This window comes from Musa acuminata, chromosome BXJ3-3 (genome assembly GCF_036884655.1).
Source record: "Musa acuminata AAA Group cultivar baxijiao chromosome BXJ3-3, Cavendish_Baxijiao_AAA, whole genome shotgun sequence".
Classification (NCBI taxonomy): domain Eukaryota; kingdom Viridiplantae; phylum Streptophyta; class Magnoliopsida; order Zingiberales; family Musaceae; genus Musa; species Musa acuminata.
The window spans coordinates 3,875,051-3,895,434 of record NC_088351.1 but is presented as its reverse complement, the minus strand read 5'-3'; the positions used below and the strand labels follow the sequence as shown (position 1 = coordinate 3,895,434).

Here is a 20,384-nt window from a genome sequence, read left to right as displayed (position 1 = left end):
CTACGCCGAGTTGAGCTTGACCGATTAGGCCCGACGCGTTTCCCATCATGGCAACGTGCCTACGTTGTTACCTGTTTTACGTGTACCCCCAATAAGCCCCGTATTAGTATTCGAGAATTTATGTGGGTCCCTTTCAGTCTAAAAGAGGTACGACAATGAGTGCTTTTGAAGAAGTCGAAAAAGCCTTGATCTCGATCGAAATCTGATCACGTGTCTATAGAGAAGAACAGAAACACAGAGAGATTAAAGGAAGCATGAAATGGAAATAACGCAATAATCTCTCTCTCTCTCTCTCTCTCTCTCTCTCTCTCTGTTAAGATTTGGATTTTCTCTTTCTCGAAATCAATTGGGTTATTGTGGATTGAAGGCGTCTTCGACGCTGTGGTTTCGCTTTGCCTCGCCCTCACGATCTCCGACGACGTCCCTCTTTAGCCACCATCCTCCCAATCTCACCAGAATCCAGCGAGAAAACGTGTAAATTCCATCCCTTTTTTTGGCTGTTTTCCGCCTCCAGTTTCGTTTCCAGCTCGAAAGATTCCATCTTTGCCTCTAAAGAACGAAACATTCCCTCTTTCTTGATCATTTTCGAGCTGGTTTCCCTACATTTCGTCTTCTTGTCGGTGCCCCGTGTCCGAGGACGGAGGCGGCTTCTGGCGCAGGAGAGGCGAGGGGGAGGAGCTAAGAGAAGCTGTGGTTATTGAATCGGTGGGAGGATCTGGAGATCCGGTGGCGAGTTGCTTGGTGATCTGCCGGGTTTGGAATGCTCGAGTGATCTGGTCCGACCCCGGGTCTCGCGATCCGGAACGGGATGGCGGTACAGGACGGTGCGGAGGCCCGGATCGCGGGCAACCCCGACGCCTCGAGCTCCTACCTCCATAAATTTAGGCTCTACGAGACACGATCGGTAAGGAGCTTGCTAAAATTCCATCTGTTTCGTTGCCAAAATCAAAAGTGGCTTATCTCTTAGCTCCCACTTTTGATTCGTTGGTTCTCTGCTACTTTTGATCCTGTATGTGCTAAAGCTTCCAAAGTTGTGCTTTGGTGCCTCTTTTGTTTTCTTTTTGAATATCTTAGAGTTCCTTCTCTGGCGTATACGATTTGCTTATCTTTAATCCCATGCTCTGTTCCGAAGCTAAAATACGGAGCCTTTTCTTGATTAATTGAAGACAACAAATTGAGTTTTTCATGCGAGTCTGAGTCATGGTTATTATTGATAGGAAGACAAACTGCTACGTGTTCTTAAAACTTTTCTCAGTGATTTGTTTGTAGAGAACATCTTTCTGGTGTACTACGCATTACAAAAGTTACTTGTCCATCGTATACATCACCTTATTAGTCACATTTGTGCAATATTTGTGGAGTTTAAAATATATTGTTAGTGATTTTTTGGATGCCACATTTTCAACGAGAATAATTCTAACTTCTCAAACACAAAGTAAAACTTTTCTTTTATAATGAACAATTTCTAAAACTACTTGGTAATTAAATAATTATTCACCATTTTGGGACAATGCCCGTACTAATCCCTATGATCTCAGAGGCAATCTGAGTCATTGAAGTTTATACTTTTCTACTGCTAGTCTTTCATTTGCTTTGTTGATTGCTTTCTTATTCATTATGACAAAGATGGTTACTGTTTTATTTTTGTGTTACATTGTAGAAATTTTATATGATTGGAAGAGACAAGAGTAGAACACTATGGAGAGTGTTGAAGATTGACAGATCAGATGCTTCAGAGCTTAACATCCGTGAGGATGCCGCAACATACACAGAAAGCGAATGCAATGAGTTGTTGAAGCGAATTGATGAAGGAAACAGGTTGACTGGTGGACTAAAATTTGTCACCAACTGTTATGGCATTGTTGGTTAGTTGACTATCAGCTCATTTTCTGTGTTGCTTATTTGCAGTATTTTAGTTGTCATATCTCAAAACTTTTCATTGATAAGATATATTATCACTTCAGGGTTTGTTAGGTTCTTGGGCCCCTATTATATGTTGCTTATTACTAAAAGGCGGCAAATTGGCATCATATATGGCCATGCTATCTTTGCTGTCACAAAAAGTGAGATGATTGCACTTCCAAATTCGGCCATCCACTCTAATATGGCTTATTCTAAGAATGAAAACAGGTTTGTTCTTTATTATGTTTGTAACATGATACTATAGCTCTTTGTCATTTTGAGTTTGTGGGTTAACTCGACATTTGTTATTTGACTTAAAACAATGATTTAGAATTAAGCTTCTAATTTATAGTTGTATTACTATTGGAGAATGGAGGGTATGCATAAAAAACAGTAACATATAGGCATATACTTTCTATTCATTTATGAATTCTTCTCTTAAAGTATTTAATAATCTTTGGTTATGAGAGGGCATTATTTTCCAATCTGAACAACTGCTCATTTAGTAGAATTTCTCTCCATGTCACGTGTTTCTCTGCGGCTTTAAGTGGCAGACTGTTATGTCTAAATTACTAGTTCACCTTCATGCATTTTTTCTATGTTGCTATATATTAAAATTTATAATAAACCAGGTTTTATTCTGTCATCTTGTAGTATGTCATGTATTATTGTTGCATCATGATTCTACATCTGTATATTGTCAGAATATAACCTTAAATAAAAAGTTTTTGCCTTAATGATGGTGCAGATACAAGAAGCTATTGTGTACAGTAGATCTTACAAAAGACTTCTTTTTCAGCTACTCATACCATGTTATGAGAAGCCTCCAAAAGAACATATCTGACAGTCAAAAAGGAGAAGTGTTGTATGAGTCCATGTTTGTCTGGAATGAGTTTTTGACACGTGGAATCCGTAATCAACTTAAAAATACTCTATGGACAGTTGCCTTAGTATATGGTTTTTTCAAGCAGGTAAGATGTTTTTACTTTTAGAACTAAAATTCTTTCTCCAGCATACAGGTTCTCCTATTACCACGAGTAACTATTTCTAATGCGTGGTCGCCTTGAATAAATTCATATGGCTTTCAGCTCTGGTTGGAAGTGTTTTCTATTTTTCTTATGATGTTTACTTTGTGAATCATATTGAACTATAAGGTCACGGTTATTATATCTCGGTGGGTTATCACAATCTCTGAAAATATTTGGTTCCTGTGTTGCTCAACACGAAATCAAAAACCCATCCTCAGTTATCTATACAATTAGGGATATATATTTGAAAATCTTAACATACCTATAACTCATATCTGGAATTCTATACGATGTATAACTGTAGATTTCATTGGTGCCAAACACTATAGAATATATCCACAACTTACCTCAATCTAATAAGTATTGACGGTGTCTGCTAACATTTTGGAAGATACTTAAAAAGAAGAACCATGTTAATTTGATTTCATTTTGCTGTCAAGTTTCGTCCTTCACTAGATACAACATGTTCAAATGACTTTGACCATGATACAACCTGTTCAATTGGCATTAGCTTCCAATTTCTCAACAACTTTAGATCAGTATATAATTTGATAGTTGCGACAATAACTTGTATCTATAAATTATAGTCAAGGCTGGCACATGTGTATTATTTTAAAAAATTCTTCACAGAACCGTATGGTTCATGATACCTAAATCACAAAATTCTGTGAAGAAGTGTTAATCAATGAAGCGGAACAAGAAAAATTAGCTCAACATTTGAAAGTCGGTAAGGTACCAACTGAAGGGATAATGCATATGGAGGAAGAAGTGCAGGACCTCAGCTCCCATCAAATGCTATGAGTTATTAAGCAGTCATATATCTGATTCATGTATATGTTGCATATTGAAGTCAGATCTCCGGCTTACTATATTGATGGAGGATGTCTATTTGCTCTTACAACCAGGGATTCATCAAATCCCTATTGCTCGGGATAGATAAGACTTAAGAGCTCAAGTTGTATACATCATCGAATTTTTCTCACTTTGAATTACAAATTTATTCTCCAATCCAGGTTTATTTTCTTATATAAGTAATCATTCTTATTGGAGTGAACTTTAGATGAAGAGAAAAATAATGCTTGTTCTGGTCTGATTAAGGTCCTATAGGCTGACCTCTGTATATGTACTTCCATTCTGTAACTAATGCCGAAGCTGGTACTACAAACATGCTTTGTTTCCTTGGAGTCACACCTAGAAATATGTCTCACACTGAATATGTCCCACACACTACAATGAAGTCAAACTATCAGGAAAAACGAGACCCACCTTCTTTAAACTTTTTGTAAAAATCAATACCATTACAATTATATCAAAAAGTATTTTTTCTAGGGATACAAGATTCTTCAAGATAAAGGCTTTTTTAATATAGTAAATCTCATATTTATATAAAGTTTCTAAAAAGACTTTGAAACTACTTACAACTTGATTCTTAGTAGTTTGATGCATGGTTCGTCTTAATAGTTCATACCGGTATATCGATCAGGCATTGGTATGGTAGGTACTGAACCGAACTGATGTATCGACACATGGTATGTGAGATGTCCCAACAAATCGATGTATACCGCCCGTACCATTCCCTTATCGAATTGGTACATACCACCCATATCAGGTGGTATATTGCGGTACGATGAACCTTGATTTGATGACTCTCCCAACACTATTTATATAACATGACATGGATGTGCCAATACTTCATATCACTAAAAAAAAAGGATATAAGATGGCATAGATAAAAATTTTTGGAGTAAGGAATATTGTAATATCACAAGGTTTGACATTTATATGATATAGTAAATATTCTGACTTATTTACTAGGAACAATCTGCTTTTAGTAACTTAATACATAAAAAATGTAAAGAAGATAGTAAGATTGGTAGGATTTTCTTTTTGATAATTTTCAGGTTTTAAATACATTTCCTAAATCTTCTGACTATGATTAGGGATGCTAATGTTTGGCAGTTAATATTCTATTGGATTTTTGCCTCTGATTTACTTTATTCAGCATATTTGTCATTTTGGTTGTCCAAGTTTTCATGAAAAGGCTCATTGATAATTTTTCTAACTGTAGGTTATGAATTCTAACATTTTCTCTAAGTTAAAAGTATCATTTAAATTCTTGAGCATCAAATTTTTTTTTCAAAAGTTGGCTAAGAACTTATAAGTCATTATTTCCATTCACTTGTTCTTTGACATTGACCTTGATATTACTCAACACATCAGATAATGGAGCAGTGATGGTTTTTGTTTTCTTTATTCAGGCAAAACTTTCAGTATCTGGGAAGATTTTTAAATTGACACTCATCGCTAGGCGGTCACGTCATTATGCTGGCACTAGGTTGTTATATATTTCTGTCCTTTTCTTTATTTACCATGTTTGTAATGGTTTGACCAAGTATAACCCTGGTGATGAGAGTAAAGATGATTGATGCTCAGTACTTCGCATATTATGATATGTGAAGATTAAATTTTATGACTATGATGTTCATCTTTTTTCCCTCTATTTTTCTATTGTTGTTCTGGCTCTTATTGATCAGATATTTGAAGCGTGGTGTTAATGAGAAGGGAAGAGTCGCAAATGATGTCGAGACAGAACAAATTGTTTTTGAAGAAATTCCTGGAGGGACTCCAACACATATTTGTTCTGTTGTTCAGAATAGGGGTTCCATACCACTGTTTTGGTCACAGGAAACTTCAAAGCTAAATCTTAAGCCTGATATTGTCTGTAAGCTTCAAACTTGCTGCAGCATGTTGAACACAACTACACATAATGTTTTTCACTGTTTTATTTTCTCTTCCCCTTTTTGCAGTGCATAGAAAGGATAAAGATTATGAAGCCACCCAACTTCATTTTGAAAATCTTGTAAAAAGATATGGGAACCCTATAATCATTTTAAACTTGATTAAGGTATGCTCCATATTAAGAGCTTTCAAGAGTTTCTTTTCTGTATGAAATATAGACAGAAAATTTGCTCATTTTAATAGCTTTACACTATAAATTGGATATAATGGTCACATCTACCACTATCTTTGTATGGTTCTTTTTTTTTGTTTCAACAGTCAGAAGAGAAGAAACCTCGAGAATCTATTCTTCGTGTCGAATTTGCTAATGCCATTGAATTTCTGAATAAAGATGTACCAAGCGAAAATCGTTTAATGTTCCTGCATTGGGATCTCCATAAACATTCTCGAAGGTAACTTCCCCCTTGTGACAGAGGCTCCTTGTCATTTCTCTAATTTGAAACTGCAATATTTTTTGTGACGGTGTTCTAATTCAAGAATTTTTATTGCAGTAAGGCTAAAGGTGTGCTTACTTTGCTGGGAAAAGTTGCAGCCTATGCACTGAATCTAACTGGCTTCTTCCATTGTGAAGTTACACCAGCTTTAGAGTTTGATGGTGCTTTAAGAGAACCTGTCATTTTGTAAGAATTTTATACTTTTCATTTCCTGCTTTAAAATACTGCACCTGTTACATATCTTTCCCTCGGTGTGATCCTTGGGTGTTCCAAGCTTTTCTCAATCTTTCTTCTATAAAAGGTTGATTTTATGCTGGATCTTTTATTCACATAAGCGCAATTAGGAAGTGATTTTTATAATGTGGAACTGGTATATTAAATTTTAGGTTTCTGGAATATTACTTTCTCTCCATCTCCACCAAGATAAGATATACAAATTACCTGGTTATATTCTGATTCAGGTGGCAGTTCACATCTTCAGAATCCAATCCAGTGGACCTCTTGCTCTAGGTCTACTGTTACCAATATTTTGTGTTTATTCTGCCCTTTTAGATTTATTCAGGAAGGTAATGTTTATGGATATGTTTCCAAAGCATATCTAGAGTATAAATGTTTATATCAGCCATGAGACCTTTGTTAAATTATGAGATGGTTTATGCACCCTCAAGAAGTTTTTCATGTTGACTTTTGATGAGAAGCAGATGTATCGAGTATTTTTGATGCTTAAGAAAAGAAGTAGTGGCTTTTAACAGACACTTTTGGAATAGATCTCAAGATGTTATACTCTTATTTGCTTTCGGTGTGATAAAAATGGTTTGTTGTAAGGCTGTGCCATTCATTCATGCAAAAGTAGATTAACAGGTTCGACTAATAGCACTCATATTCAGTCTTGAGATGGAGTCTCTGTTGTCAATCTCTCTGATCCTGGAGCAGCTGATGCTGTCTTTGACTTCTTCTAAGACTGCACAATCATTATTTCGTATGGTAATCCAGCATATTAGACAAGGATGTAAAGATCTTGAACCAAACGCAAGTATCACGTTAAATATGCTTCTTCCAGAACCAGTTAGCAGAATTGGGGCCTAAACTTTTACAGGAAAACCCTTATGTTAAACTTCTGCAAATTGTATGTTAAGCTACTGCCAGATGCCATAGCCCACTTACAGATCAAACTATACTCTTTTTGTTTACACTGTAAATCTTAGTTGGTAAGCACTTGGAGCTCAGTCTCTATGCCACTAGATTGAAATTTAAAACCTTTCATTAATGAATTTGTTATCAGATTCTTGGCTATCTAAGCACAAGAACTCTATTGATTACTATAATGATAGAAAAACCATCTTATCTTGGCAATGAAAGCAATACTTGTCAAAAGTGGTCCTAGTAAAGTCTTTTAGAAATTTAAGGATCCAACGACCTTTTCTAGCAGTGGATGGCTTTTTTTGAAGTTGTAAACGGCTTTTCAAGCATTCAACCTCATGCCCATTTGGCAAATGTGATAGAAAAACCATCTTATCTTGGCAATGAAAGCAATACTTGTCAAAAGTGGTTCTAGTAAAGTCTTTTAGAAATTTAAGGATCCAACAACCTTTTCTAGCAGTGGATGATTTTTTTTTGAAGTTGTAAATGGCTTTTCAAACATTCAACCTCATGCCCATTTGGCAAACAGCAATGTAAAACTCTCTGTGCTCTGCACAGAATCCCCATTTGAATATGTTACCACAAGTTTGAATGAGTGTCTAATTCTCTTAGTTTTAAATACATTTACACAAAGGAACTCATGCTTTCCTTTATTAGATTTGTTCTATAACATGGGTAAGACATTTTTTGATTGACATGGATAATGTTTGATTCAAAAGGAACTTGGTACATGTTATGATAATCATGAATCTAAACAGTGATATTATTGTACTGATTGTATTGTACTAGTTCAAGGCCAAACTCGTAGGACAATTTTACTGATTATACTGACATATACTGGCACATCTTTGTGTTTTTCTAATATTCTTGGTAGTATACAGAGGCAAGGTTTGTCGTACCATGGTATGCTGCCTGGTACGGGTGGTATGTACTGGTCCAACAAGAGATTGGTTTGAGTGGTACACCCAGTCTGTCAGTATACCCCACTGTATCATACATCGGTATGTTGATCAATATACTGGTATGGACCGGTAAAACGAACCATGTACTGAGGTACACTGGTCAGACATTGTGGTTTGTATCATTATTTAAATCCTTGATGAAACTCATCAAATAAAATGCCGTCATTTGAAGTTTGAACAAAGTCGTCTTATAATCGTATCTCTAAACTATCACGCTGTAGGTAGTTGGTGAGATTTTTTTCTTTTCACCTTCTAATTCTGTGATGAAACCAGACAAACTCTTTTGGAGACTTCCAAAAATTTAGGTATAGATTTGGGTGGTTCATTTCAGGTTAGAAACTGATTTAGTACGTCTCTTCGTTTCACAGAAATGCCTAAAAACTCATAACTATGTTTCGTACTAGATGTAATTAGAGTAAACAAACCATTTGTTATTGTCACGTACTCTCTGGGCATTCTTTAACATGATCATAATGTTTATCAATGACGAAATATACCTACCCAAAGATTAAGTTGTGTAGTGTGGCTGTGCCAAAAAGGTATCAGTGTGGTATGTCTCAGGCTCTATGCGTATCACATGTATCATGCCATAATCTGGAACAGCTGCATATCTGGATTCTATAAATGATACAACATGCAGAATTCACCCTTTTTTTTTTTTTATCATGTTGCCTTCCATGTAAATTCCTAGCACAACATGTCCTTGACCCTGGATATGTTTCTTTTTTTAACTATTGTTGCTGCTGCTGTCCCATAGGAAGGACAATGTTGATCCCTGGTCATCTAGTTATCTCGATAACAACGACAACAGCAACAATGACAACAACACAGATGGTGATATTATCCTCGGAGATGGTTTCCAAGAAGATAACATGATGGAAGATAGTTCTCAAGAAGAAAAAACTGTTGGAGATGGTTCTCAAGAGGATAACATGGTGAACCATGCTATATCTGAGCAGAGAACGGCTGAAAATGAAGATAGCAACCGTGGAATTTGTCTGACTAAATCAATTAGATTTCAGAAAGGAGTCCTGCGCACAAATTGTATAGACTGTTTAGATCGCACTAATGTCGCTCAATATGCACACGGTTTAGCTGCTCTTGGGCATCAGCTTCATGCTTTAGGCCTAATACGTATACCAAGGATTGATTTAGATGCCCCTTTGGCTGATGATTTGATGAGCTTTTATGAGAAAATGGGTGACACACTTGCTCTACAATATGGTGGTTCTGCTGCTCATAACAAGGTATACTTGTGGATGCTAGTTATTGTTTCTCATTTCATATCACTTGGAAGGCCATTTTTTATTTGCTTTAATATCATAAATTTGTTTTAACCTTTTCCTTCTATGTACATTTGGAGTCACAAGTTCTAAATTATTTTAGAGCTTCATTAAAGGAAAATAGAACATCAGCGTTTTAGGTGATGTATATAAAGCATTGTGCTTTACTAGATTTGCCAGTACATGTTCTTTTATTTGTAGAAACAGCACAATCTTTACATTGAATGTGTATATGCTATAATAGTTGGAGCTTTTCCAAGTCCTTTTATATGTTTGCAAGTTAGGATTTAAGTTTAAAAACTGTTACACTTTTCAACTTTTTTGGCATGCTAGCTTTCTACACACATCTGTAATTCACACGCATATGAACATTTAACAATAAAGATATCATGGCCATACTTTTTCAACTGGAGAATTTATACCCAGAATAACTAGTCAATCCGAACAAATCTTAATTTTTGGAGAAACCCAGTATGTTTTTTTTTCTGAAATTGCAGAATGTGAACTTAATAATTTTGGTTTTAGTGTTATGTGGTCTGTTGTCATAGTTGGTCGATGGGAAATATTGTTTGCTTTGTCTGACAGCCAAATATTGTTTTCCATAAAGTTGATGAAACATTCAGTAAAGCTATCTGTTTCAACTTTTAAATCGACACTTTATTCCCAACTAGTTAGCATTTATCTAAATAATAAAGGTCATGAGATCAATAATTGGGTTCTCTGGAAGCGCCATTCTCTAAGGTTTGAAAAGAATGATAGGTGATAAAATGGTTGAACATTTGGTTCTGTAAGAACCATTTGCTTAATTGTTGTTGAGATTAAATATTTTGCTTTAAGGATAAGTACTTATTTGGAGAATATTTTCCTAAATTGCATATAAAACACAGAGCTCACTTGTGAAGAAGGTTATCTGATCTCGTTCTGTTGAAATAGATTGTGATACCCTATGGTTCAAGTTCCAATTCTTTGCTTCTGCTAGGGCTCATATATAAATCCAAGCTTCTCTTTGTTAAATGGAATTTGGTAATGAAAATATAATAGGTGATTTTAGTAGAGTTTTCATGATAAAACATGCTGCATGTTATGTCACTTGAAAACAAGACTTATAAATCTCGACCCAAGCATTTGAGTTACCAAGAAACTAAACTTCGATAGATTTGGATCCTTCCAAGTCATTAAAATGGATTTAATGAAACCAACTGATCTTTGATTTTGTTGCACATCAAAACTGATACAAGAGAATGGCTTTAATCATCAATGCATGATTCGGTAAATCTAACTTGTATACTACATAGAAATACAAATATTTGTGTGTTTATCCATCTATACACCGTTATTTAAATCTGAAAAGCAAACATATATGATAAGTTACATCAATAGTTTGATTATTCTGATTTTTAGAAAATTCTGTATCATTTTCAACTTCAAGAACTGATTTGAACTTTCTACTCATCATTTCATAATGAAGTTAATAAGAAGTTGAACTGTTTTAATTTTAATCAAAGTGGTGTAATTTCCAGTGTGTTTGCAGATACAGTTTTTCTTGACTACTTTATTTACTGATTTGCCCTTCTGTGTGGGTCTTAGTGAAAAACTTCTACATGGCCTAGAATGGCTGTTAATATACTTTTATGAATATGAGCAACTTCTTTTGTCTTAGAATTCTAGACCAACTGTAGTTCCAAATTTGGTTATTACTTGTTTTCTTCTAGTGTACTTAATAATTAAGATAATAAGTGCTTTGTTCTTCGTATTATTATTTTTCACATGTGAAGGGCATCTTGATCTACTTATGGGTTTGTCATTTGCTCTGTGATACTTGATAGATATTCTCTGAAAGAAGAGGCCTTTGGAAAGCAGCAGTACAATCTCAAGAGTTCTTTAGAACACTTCAAAGATACTACAGCAATGCCTATATGGATGCTGAAAAGCAGGCTGCAATAAATTTGTATGTTGAAAGCAGTGATTTTCATTCATTTTCTCTGAAACATATTACCTTAAATTATCAAAACTGAGTTTCAGTTTTTTGCGATCTCCACTAAACTTCCCTTCTCAACTAATCGGCCTTGTAAAATGCAGATTTCTAGGCCATTTCCATCCTCAACAAGGGAAACCAGCAATATGGGAGCTGGACTCTGATCAGCATTGTAATGTGGGGAAAAGTGTTCATGGTTTTGTTGACGAATATTCCAGGTATATTTTTGAGTATTTTTTGTGCTTGATAAACAACATCTTCAGATTCCTTATCAAGCCATGATTAGAAAGGCTTGCCTTCACATCTTTTCTTTTGCTGTCTTCTTTTCCCCTCAGTGAGATTAATCTTTCTATGTACTTCTTTTCCTCGTCTAAAATTCTTGTAATTGCACGATCTCTTATTCCTTTATGATCTTCAAATGCTGCTATCAGGTCCAATATCTTTTTTAAGTAAATAAAGTTAGTTCTACAGGATACAAGAAAAGATCTTGGTACTGTGAATGAACCAATAAAGTTCATTTTTAAATGTATGAAAAATGCAAGGGAAGTCCATTTGAATGTTTCAGTTACGATGAAGATCTCCTACAGCCTAAAGAAGTTAGAACTCAAAACAATTTGTGCAAGTTAGTCTATGGACAGTTCGCCAGAATACTGTAAAATCTAGGTGCCTTTCTATGATTTACCTAGATGTTTGTTGTCTCCAAAATTAAGGCCTTTAGGAGCAAAGCAAGATCAAGACCCACAATTTTTCTTTGGATGATATTCTTCCAGTGTTTGATGTCCTTGACAGCATGAATTACGTCATCAGGCCTTTGAATCTATAACATAGTCTAGAATTTAAATATGTATGTGTTATTTTAGTTGATATTCATATATTTTCAGGTCATTTATCAAAAGATCCTTATCAGATGGCAACATTCTTTGTGAAAGCAATATGCCTTTCTCCGGCCATCCTGTTGGTCAGAGAGAAACCTCAACATTATCTGGAAGAAATCAACAGGAGCATCAAAAGAATCTTTCTGATTCAACACCAGAAATTTCAACTTGTGAAAGTGATATATCATATTCCAGGTCAGTTGCTTCAGTTTGCAGTCTCATTGGATAAAAAAATTAAATTCTGACTTTTTTCTTATTTTCTGGGCATAATTTAAAAGTTCGTCATCTTTTTAAAAGAAAACTTGCATCTAGACAGCAGTATAAATAAATCTAAAGCATTTTTCATATTTAATTGCCTAAACCTTACAACTAGAAGACTACACACACTTGTATTCTTGTGTAACTTTTGTTGCTGGAAGAAGATGAACTCATTTTTTCACCTTACTGGTCTTTGAGTAAAGTTTTGATTTTCTATGATCTAGCACAGTATAGTTTAGCTATATTGCTTCATTAATTTCATGCACTGATCAATGGCTTGTGATGCTCCTGCCTGATGCACTTCGGAAAGGGATTTCTTGATAATTTGTTCATTATCATAAGTAGTCTAACTTTCTTTACCTATCTTCTTTAGGTACACTCCCATGATGTCTGGAAGGCAACTTTTTGCAGATAGTGAGCACACTTTTGTCTATGAACACGGGGATTCGAATTTTCTGGATCTTGATTGGCTGTCATCATCTGGTAATTCATGTGATGAAGAAATGTGCGATAGGTAATCCTTTAGTTGTAGTACTGCTATGATGTTCATCTGCTAGGTCTTGTTCTTTTGATTTTCTGGACTCCATGTGTCTCTCATGCTTATTTGGATGTCTGATTCTCCATAGTTTGTTCATGCAATACCAATGTTTGGTCACTTGAGTGACCCTATAGATACATGTCGCAGAAGAATCTTTGTCGATAATTATATGAATATCAGGTTTGAGTTTCTATTAATATCACAAGAATAATATAGATTGGATTCCATCTTGATCTCTACTTTTGCACATATGGTACTTTCTGGGTTCAAGGAAATTCAGAATTTATCTTGAGTTGCTTACTACTACTAACCTCCCCATCTCTTCAAGATCACTTGTTCCATTCTGCGGACTGTTGCCCATCTTGATCATCTTAAAGTTGTTCTTGTCAGTGCAGACTGAAAAATAATCTGTTTGTGCTGAATGTTAACAATGAAGACCAAGTGCAAAGTCAGTTCTCTTTTAATTCTTTGGCCTCTCTGATCCACTTAAGGTTAAGCTGTCTGAGCAAATTTCTGTGGCACCAATAGTGTTTTTATTTAAATTTTTAAATTGAGCCTCGTTTGGTCAACGAGCATTTAAACTCAGTAGAATGAATTGCTAAATCAAACTTTTGTTTGTTTAGGCCCATGTAGTTATCTGGATCAGATGTTGTGTCCAATAGAACAGTTTCAAATAATCTCTTTCTGTGCAAATATTTAACCTAAAATTCTGAGATATTAAAATAAATAAAAATGTATGTTGCTGCAGGTTGAACTCCCCACTCGAGAATTTTTCTACTGAAAATGTTAATGGCATAAATGCTGAGGCAACCCCACCTCTAAGTGAAAATGGATCTGGCACTAAGGTCAGTATGCTTGTTCTCATGACCTTAGTATTTTTTTTCCAGTCAGAACTTCATTGACGAATTGAACATTTTTCAATACTGAAATGAATTACTTCTTTACTTTTCTTTATCAATTTGGTTCCTCTTAAGTTAAAATACTTAGTCCTCAGAAATTGAATGGAATAATATCACAGAACTGTTAGTCCCTGCAGATGCAAATGTCAGGCAAACTTTAAAATGTTTTTATTCCAGAATGGGTTTTATTACATAATTATGCATGCATCTAATGGAATTTGATTGTAGAAATATTCAGATCACATAATATTGACAGATGATGATCTTACATGTGGAAATTTATTTATTTATATGGAGTGTAATTGCGAAACCAAGTTAGTTTTGTTGATAGATTTACTAATATAGAAATATGCATACATATAAACAGAGCTATATTACTTTGTGATTCATCATATTCTAGTCCATCTTCAGCTGTTCTAAGAAGTAAGAAAAAAGAAGAAATAAAGCATATATACATTATATTCTGTGAATTGAGCTGCTAGCACTTTGGAAGAATATTGTCTATGTACCAAAGACTCTTGTGAACCTTGTCTGATTGAGTGATCAACCTGTTGTTCCTGATCTACAAGTACCATAAAACAGGAAAAACTGTTTGTTTGGGTTCTTCCACTGAAGCATCAAGGGGCCTAATCATTTAACTAACATTCTGCAATACTTTGGATCAAATTTGATGTTACATTTTTCGAGAAACTACAAGTTATACAGATGATACACAATAGAGTATTCATGTTTCTCTATTTTGCAGTTATTTATTGTACATGTATGTCTCTGTATTCATCTATGCATTTTTAGTTGTAAGATTAGTTGGTACTTGCACAAAGTTGACCATATTTTCATATGGTTATATATCTGTATGTGCATGTTCATGCTTTCTCCCTTGAGCAAAAGCTTTGCCATTACTTTTGCAGCAGCATGGTTTTCGAATCAATCAATTTTTGGCATATAAATAATTTAATAGAACTTGTTACTGTATTGAACTGTTAGCTAAATTATAGTTATGTATAATTTAGTTTGTGACTATCTTTGTTGCAGGGAAAGCAAACTTTGGAAAAGGAGATGACTTATGATCCTCTTCGAAACTACGATACCCTTGGTGAATTTTCAGACAGCTTTATCCGTTGGGTTAATTACGGAGAGACTTTATGCCATTGATGTGTTGTACGTTCTAGTTAAATTGCTCCATGCCCACCCGGTCCTGATCATTCCGCCGAGATTGCACACCGACTTGATGATGCCATAGAAAGAGTGAAATGGGTTGGAAAGTTGAAACCGCAAGGTGTGGACATGTTTTTGTGTTGAAGCATCATCCTTACTCATCCCAGCTTCATTGAGAGAGGTGCAAAATTTGCATTATTCGGCAGCGACATCATCTTCCATAGGCTGACAAAAGTATATGTAGGCAAATTCTTCTGGGCTCCTCTGAATAGAAACCCAAAGTCCAAATCAATGTAAATATTGATATAGACATGGTTGCAGCTAAACAATCATCAATTCTTTTTCCCTAATTCTTAAGTCTTTGGTGTATGTTCTGCTTGTATTTGCCTAAATGAATAAACTTAAGATCAAAGTTTCTCTACCTTTTCTGTACTAAATTTCCGGCAGTCGACTATATACAAGCTCCTGAAGTTATCATGGTTGCAAGTTGCTTGCTTGCTATGTTCTCATTTTGTATCGCACTATATGGGTTTGGCCTGGCCAATGTTTTGTGGATCAGTATGATCGAAACATAGTGATCCGATGACATCTAATGGTATGGGTAAATATTTTGTTTGACAATATAAAGGATAACCATAACACTTGAATGCAACATTTGCCGTTCATAGAATTAAGTCTGTTAATACTGACTACAGAGGACCCCATTATCAAGGTTAATAACCACTATTTTAGGTACAAATTTTGTTATCCTTGTCCATTTAAGAACATATGATGATCAATATTTTTTGGATGATCATGATTGTTAGCACTATTTTGGACATTAAATGATGATATAGAAATAGATGGTGTGTACAATCATGATCATTCAACACTACTATATCATAGCCAACCATGTTGTTTTAGATTCTGGTTTGGATTATTATGAATGTTATAATATTTTTCAAGATTAAGAGCATGGTGAGTATGGGTGTTCAAATCAAACTTGAACTTGAACCATAACAAAAGTTGGATCAGTTTACATACTTTTCTTCCATTCGATTAATCGATATGAATTGTCCAATATCAATCAAATTAAGTTCATTACCTTAATTCGATTAATCGATTCAAACCAACATAAAAACCTCAAAGGCATAGTATAATTATACTTTTTTTATTTATGTTATCATTTTTTCCTCACATTAATTCTTATCAATAGCTAGATAGAAACTTTTTGAAAACGTTAAGGATGAAAATTGAAACAAAAACTTTTGAAAATAGCGGCCTAATTGGATTTAGATTCTAGTTTTAAAATTAATTAAAATTAAAAAAATTTGATTAGATAAGTCCAAACTAGTTTCGGTCGAAGATATTTTGAAGTTAATAGAATCGAGTTAGCTTTTTAGTTTGGTTCAGTTCAACCCTTAACGGTTCGGTTCGAACCGATTTGAACACACGAGAATAAATGATATATATAAATTTTTTTAACACACGATGTAATATTTTAGATACTGATTTGTATTATTATGAATCTCATACTATATTTTTGAAGATTGAGGGCACAGTGAGAAGAAAAAAAAGAGAGGAGATTTTGTTGATTTGATTAAGACCTTCATCTAAGCCATAATAAGATTACTGGTGATATTTGCATGATAAATGCGCAACAACTGTGCTACATCTGAACCACTCACCACCTTTACCTGCAGAAGTGACTGCAGAAAAGGCTTCATCTAACTATGAATGCATGCATAGCTTCCCAACTTTGATCTATCTTCCAAAAACAGCCGTAGCTGTTTTCCTTTCTCGAGCTTCATATTTATCGCCACCCTCAAAACACTTATCCTTTTATCACCTTCTTTTCTTCTTCTTAGGTCTCTCCAACTGATACATATAATTTAATTTGCAGATGGATTGACTGTGGTGGTTTATCCTTCTTTTCCTACAGAGACGTATAACATTAGGCATTAATCGAAGGGAGTTGGAAATCCATTGTGCAGTTTAGATCTTATTTGGATATTATGAGATACCGATAAAGAGATTTAGTGTAGCGAGGATTCCAATATATGTGGATGCTTCTATCCTTCCCTTAGAAACCTCGTAAACCCCTCCACCCCTCCTCCTCCTCTCTCACCTCGTCTCTGTCGACGACAACGCTGTGTGCGTCCTCCAATGCCGATCTTCCGCTATCTATTCAGATGCTTAGGCTTCTTTACCGAGGTGAAATGCGATGCAGATGGGCCTCGCTCACCCACCCAACGCAGAACGGAAGGCAGCACTTGCGGAGACCAACTCCGAGTTGCCTTGGCCGAGTCGCCCAGGGCTGCTTCGATCCAGATATCCGACGACGATGGCCTCGTGATGCCTTCGGTTGATGGAGAAGCCACAGCCACCGAACGTGGAGCCGCCACTCACCCGGGGGGTGATCTACAGAACCATCTCAACAACGTCGAGCGAGAAGAAGACGCCAGACATCACCTCCCCGGCGATGCTGATCTAATCCAAACATCCGGCGACGATGGCCCCGTGATGCCTTCGGTTGATGGAGAAGCCACAGCCACCGAACGTGGAGTCGCCACTCACCCGGGGGATGATCTACAGAACCATCTCAACAACGTCGAGCGAGAAGAAGACGCCAGGCATCACCTCCCCGGCGATGCTGATCTAATCCAAACATCCGGCGACGATGGCCCCGTGATGCCTTCGGTTGATGGAGAAGCCACAGCCACCGAACGTGGAGCCGCCACTCACCCGGGGGGTGATCTACAGAACCATCTCAACAACGTCGAGCGAGAAGAAGACGCCAGACATCACCTCCCCGGCGATGCTGATCTAATCCAAACTTCCGGCGACGATGGCTCCGTGATTCCTGTGGCCGACGACGGTTGTGACTCTCACCACCGAGATGACGCACAAAACCTCGAGGAGGTCCTCTACCACATCGCGATCGCCGAGTCCCTCGAGTACCAAGGCCTCCCTGCTCTCGTCGACCTCGATGGGTTCCGGGGCTTCAAGCTGGACGACCACGACGATGAGGAGGTGGCGAGACTGATCGCACTGGAGTTGGGGCAATCTTCGAACAACCCCCCGCCGCCCGCGCCGGACGCCCACTGCAGCATCTGCATGGAAGACAAGTACTCGTTCGAATGCATGGCCATCAAGGGCTGCTCCCACACGTACTGCGCCTGCTGCGTGAGCCAGTACGTGGCATCGAAGGTGGAGGCCAACGAGGCGCGGGTGGGCTGCCCTGACCCCAACTGCGAGACCGGGTTTCTGGAGCCCGAGATGTGTCGGCTGATACTGCCGGCGAAGGTGTTCGATCGCTGGGGCTGCAGGCTGTGCGAGGAAGGGATCCTCGGGTCGGCCAAGTTCTACTGCCCGTATGGCGATTGCTCGGCGCTGCTGATAGACGACGGAGGAGATGCAGTCGACCACTCGAAGTGCCCGCACTGCATGAGGATGTTCTGCGCGCAGTGCAGAGTCCCCTGGCATTCGGGTTACTCGTGCAAGGACTACGAGACGCTGTGCCCGGATAAGAAGAGCAGAGATCTGATGAAGCTGGCAACGAAGAAGAGGTGGCAGAGGTGTCCCAGCTGTGGATTCTTTGTGGAAAGGACCTCAGGTTGCGATTACATTAAGTGCAGGTGATGCCCTTTCTTTCTCTCTGCAACTTTTTCTTCTAACATCTACATCAGCATTACCATGGTTGTTCTCTCACTAGGCATCCAATTTCTAGTTTGAAGAATCTGATCTTTCTCTAGTAAGAAGAAACCTAATTGGTTGATCATTAGGGAGCCTTCATATTATCTATGATTCAGCCAATGTATGAGGATGGAACTCTAGAAGAATATTTTTTTATTGCTCTACATTGCATAGTTAGGTACTCTGGAGAATAAGCAATCTATTGATCAGATGAGAGATCTTTTATGTTATAAAAAACTGCAATGGAAAAATGAAAGAGCTTAATTAGTTTTTCAAGGACCCAATTTCTTGTAATTAAAATTGAATTAGAGTTCCATTCTTGATCTTTCTGCCACACAATTATCAATGAGCAACTGTTAAATAAACATACAGTATAAATCTGAAGGCAAAAACATCAATGACAAAATTAGGTATTTAGTTTGCCTCATATCTTTGACTTCACTGAACTCTTAGCCTTCCCTCTACAAAGACTCCTTACTTGTTTCTCTTTGACATCACCGTAGATTGGGTTTGATGCAGAGGAACATGAGAAAATTAACATTGTGAAGTGAAAGTTTGTGATCTACTTACACTTTATGCTGATTATATTGCCTAATTCCTTTCTTAGATAGGGCTTAAGAACTCTCCATGAAACTGGACACTAGAACTAGGACTAAAGCTTCATGACATGAGCTAGAAAGAAACATACAGCCAAAAGTACAAGTGGAAATGAATGCCATAATGCATCGGCGAATTAACGATACATATGGTGTTTCAGAAAATTGACACACATGGATGCTTGTTTTCCAACTAAGAATTCATTCACTCACTGGCCTCCTAATAGTTGCTTCCCTTGATCTGCTTTTCCTTCAGCTAAGATTCCTTGACTTTATTGAATTAACTTCTAGAATCCTACTATTTCACTAAAAGTTTCTAAAAGCCAGTAAAATGGATCTCATGATCTTCTAATATTCAGGTGATGGAGACCAGCACTCAACAAGTCAATTCTGATGTTCTGCATAACCTATATTTGTACTAGACATAGGCTTGATATGTAACATTTGTGTCTATAGCATGTAAGTAATCCGGACCTATTATCTAGAAAATTTTAACAACATTACTGAGTTTTTAGCTTAACTTGAGCATTGTGGACCATCTCTCTTGCAACACATTCTGAAAACGGCTCATGATTGCATGAAGATTTATGCTTGGAAGGCAAAATGTACACCATAGTCGGCCTCTTAGTTTTCGGCAATTCAATCAACTAATTTCCCCTTGTTCATCCTGTCGGTAATCCTGTGTTATGTTTTATGTCAGTTCTCTGTTATTTCATTTTCTGTACTACTCATGGCAGTCTTACTTTCGTTGATAACTTCAGATGGTATGATTCACTTGATCTCTTGTATGACTTTGGTGTCTTAAAAATGATGTTGTGAGGGGACTGAAACCTTGAAATGATTGTATAGTTGCTATTTATGAAAG

General features: G+C 36.7%; 1 protein-coding gene across 2 annotated transcripts; it reads left to right on the top strand.

Annotated features, from left to right (window-relative positions):
- Window positions 1-276: 276 nt before the first annotated feature.
- On the top strand, window positions 277-15,757 carry LOC135632859 (phosphoinositide phosphatase SAC2-like). 2 transcript variants are annotated; one of them, XM_065141692.1, is made up of 16 exons: window positions 277-904; window positions 1,661-1,865; window positions 1,965-2,130; window positions 2,651-2,873; window positions 5,189-5,265; window positions 5,465-5,652; window positions 5,738-5,835; window positions 5,988-6,121; window positions 6,221-6,349; window positions 9,023-9,512; window positions 11,375-11,496; window positions 11,628-11,741; window positions 12,420-12,593; window positions 13,030-13,170; window positions 13,943-14,039; window positions 15,126-15,757. In XM_065141692.1, exons 1-16 carry the CDS (start codon window positions 809-811, stop codon window positions 15,243-15,245), a joined length of 2,574 nt encoding a protein of 857 aa, XP_064997764.1. In that variant the 5' UTR covers window positions 277-808; the 3' UTR covers window positions 15,246-15,757. The 2 variants fall into 2 exon arrangements, with proteins under 2 accessions (XP_064997764.1, XP_064997762.1); XM_065141690.1 differs by having other exon boundaries at window positions 279-904; window positions 12,405-12,593.
- Window positions 15,758-20,384: the final 4,627 nt, after the last annotated feature.

What these genes read in the sequence shown, in the direction of transcription:
- LOC135632859 (XM_065141690.1), top strand. Translation starts at nt 809, where the DNA reads ATGGCGGTACAGGACGGTGCGGAGGCCCGGATCGCGGGCAACCCCGAC. An exon ending in TATATGGTTTTTTCAAGCAG is followed by an intron (nt 2,874 to 5,188) that starts GTAAGATGTTTT and finishes TTCTTTATTCAG; the next exon opens with GCAAAACTTTCAGTATCTGG. An exon ending in GATGAAGAAATGTGCGATAG is followed by an intron (nt 13,171 to 13,942) that starts GTAATCCTTTAG and finishes ATGTTGCTGCAG; the next exon opens with GTTGAACTCCCCACTCGAGA.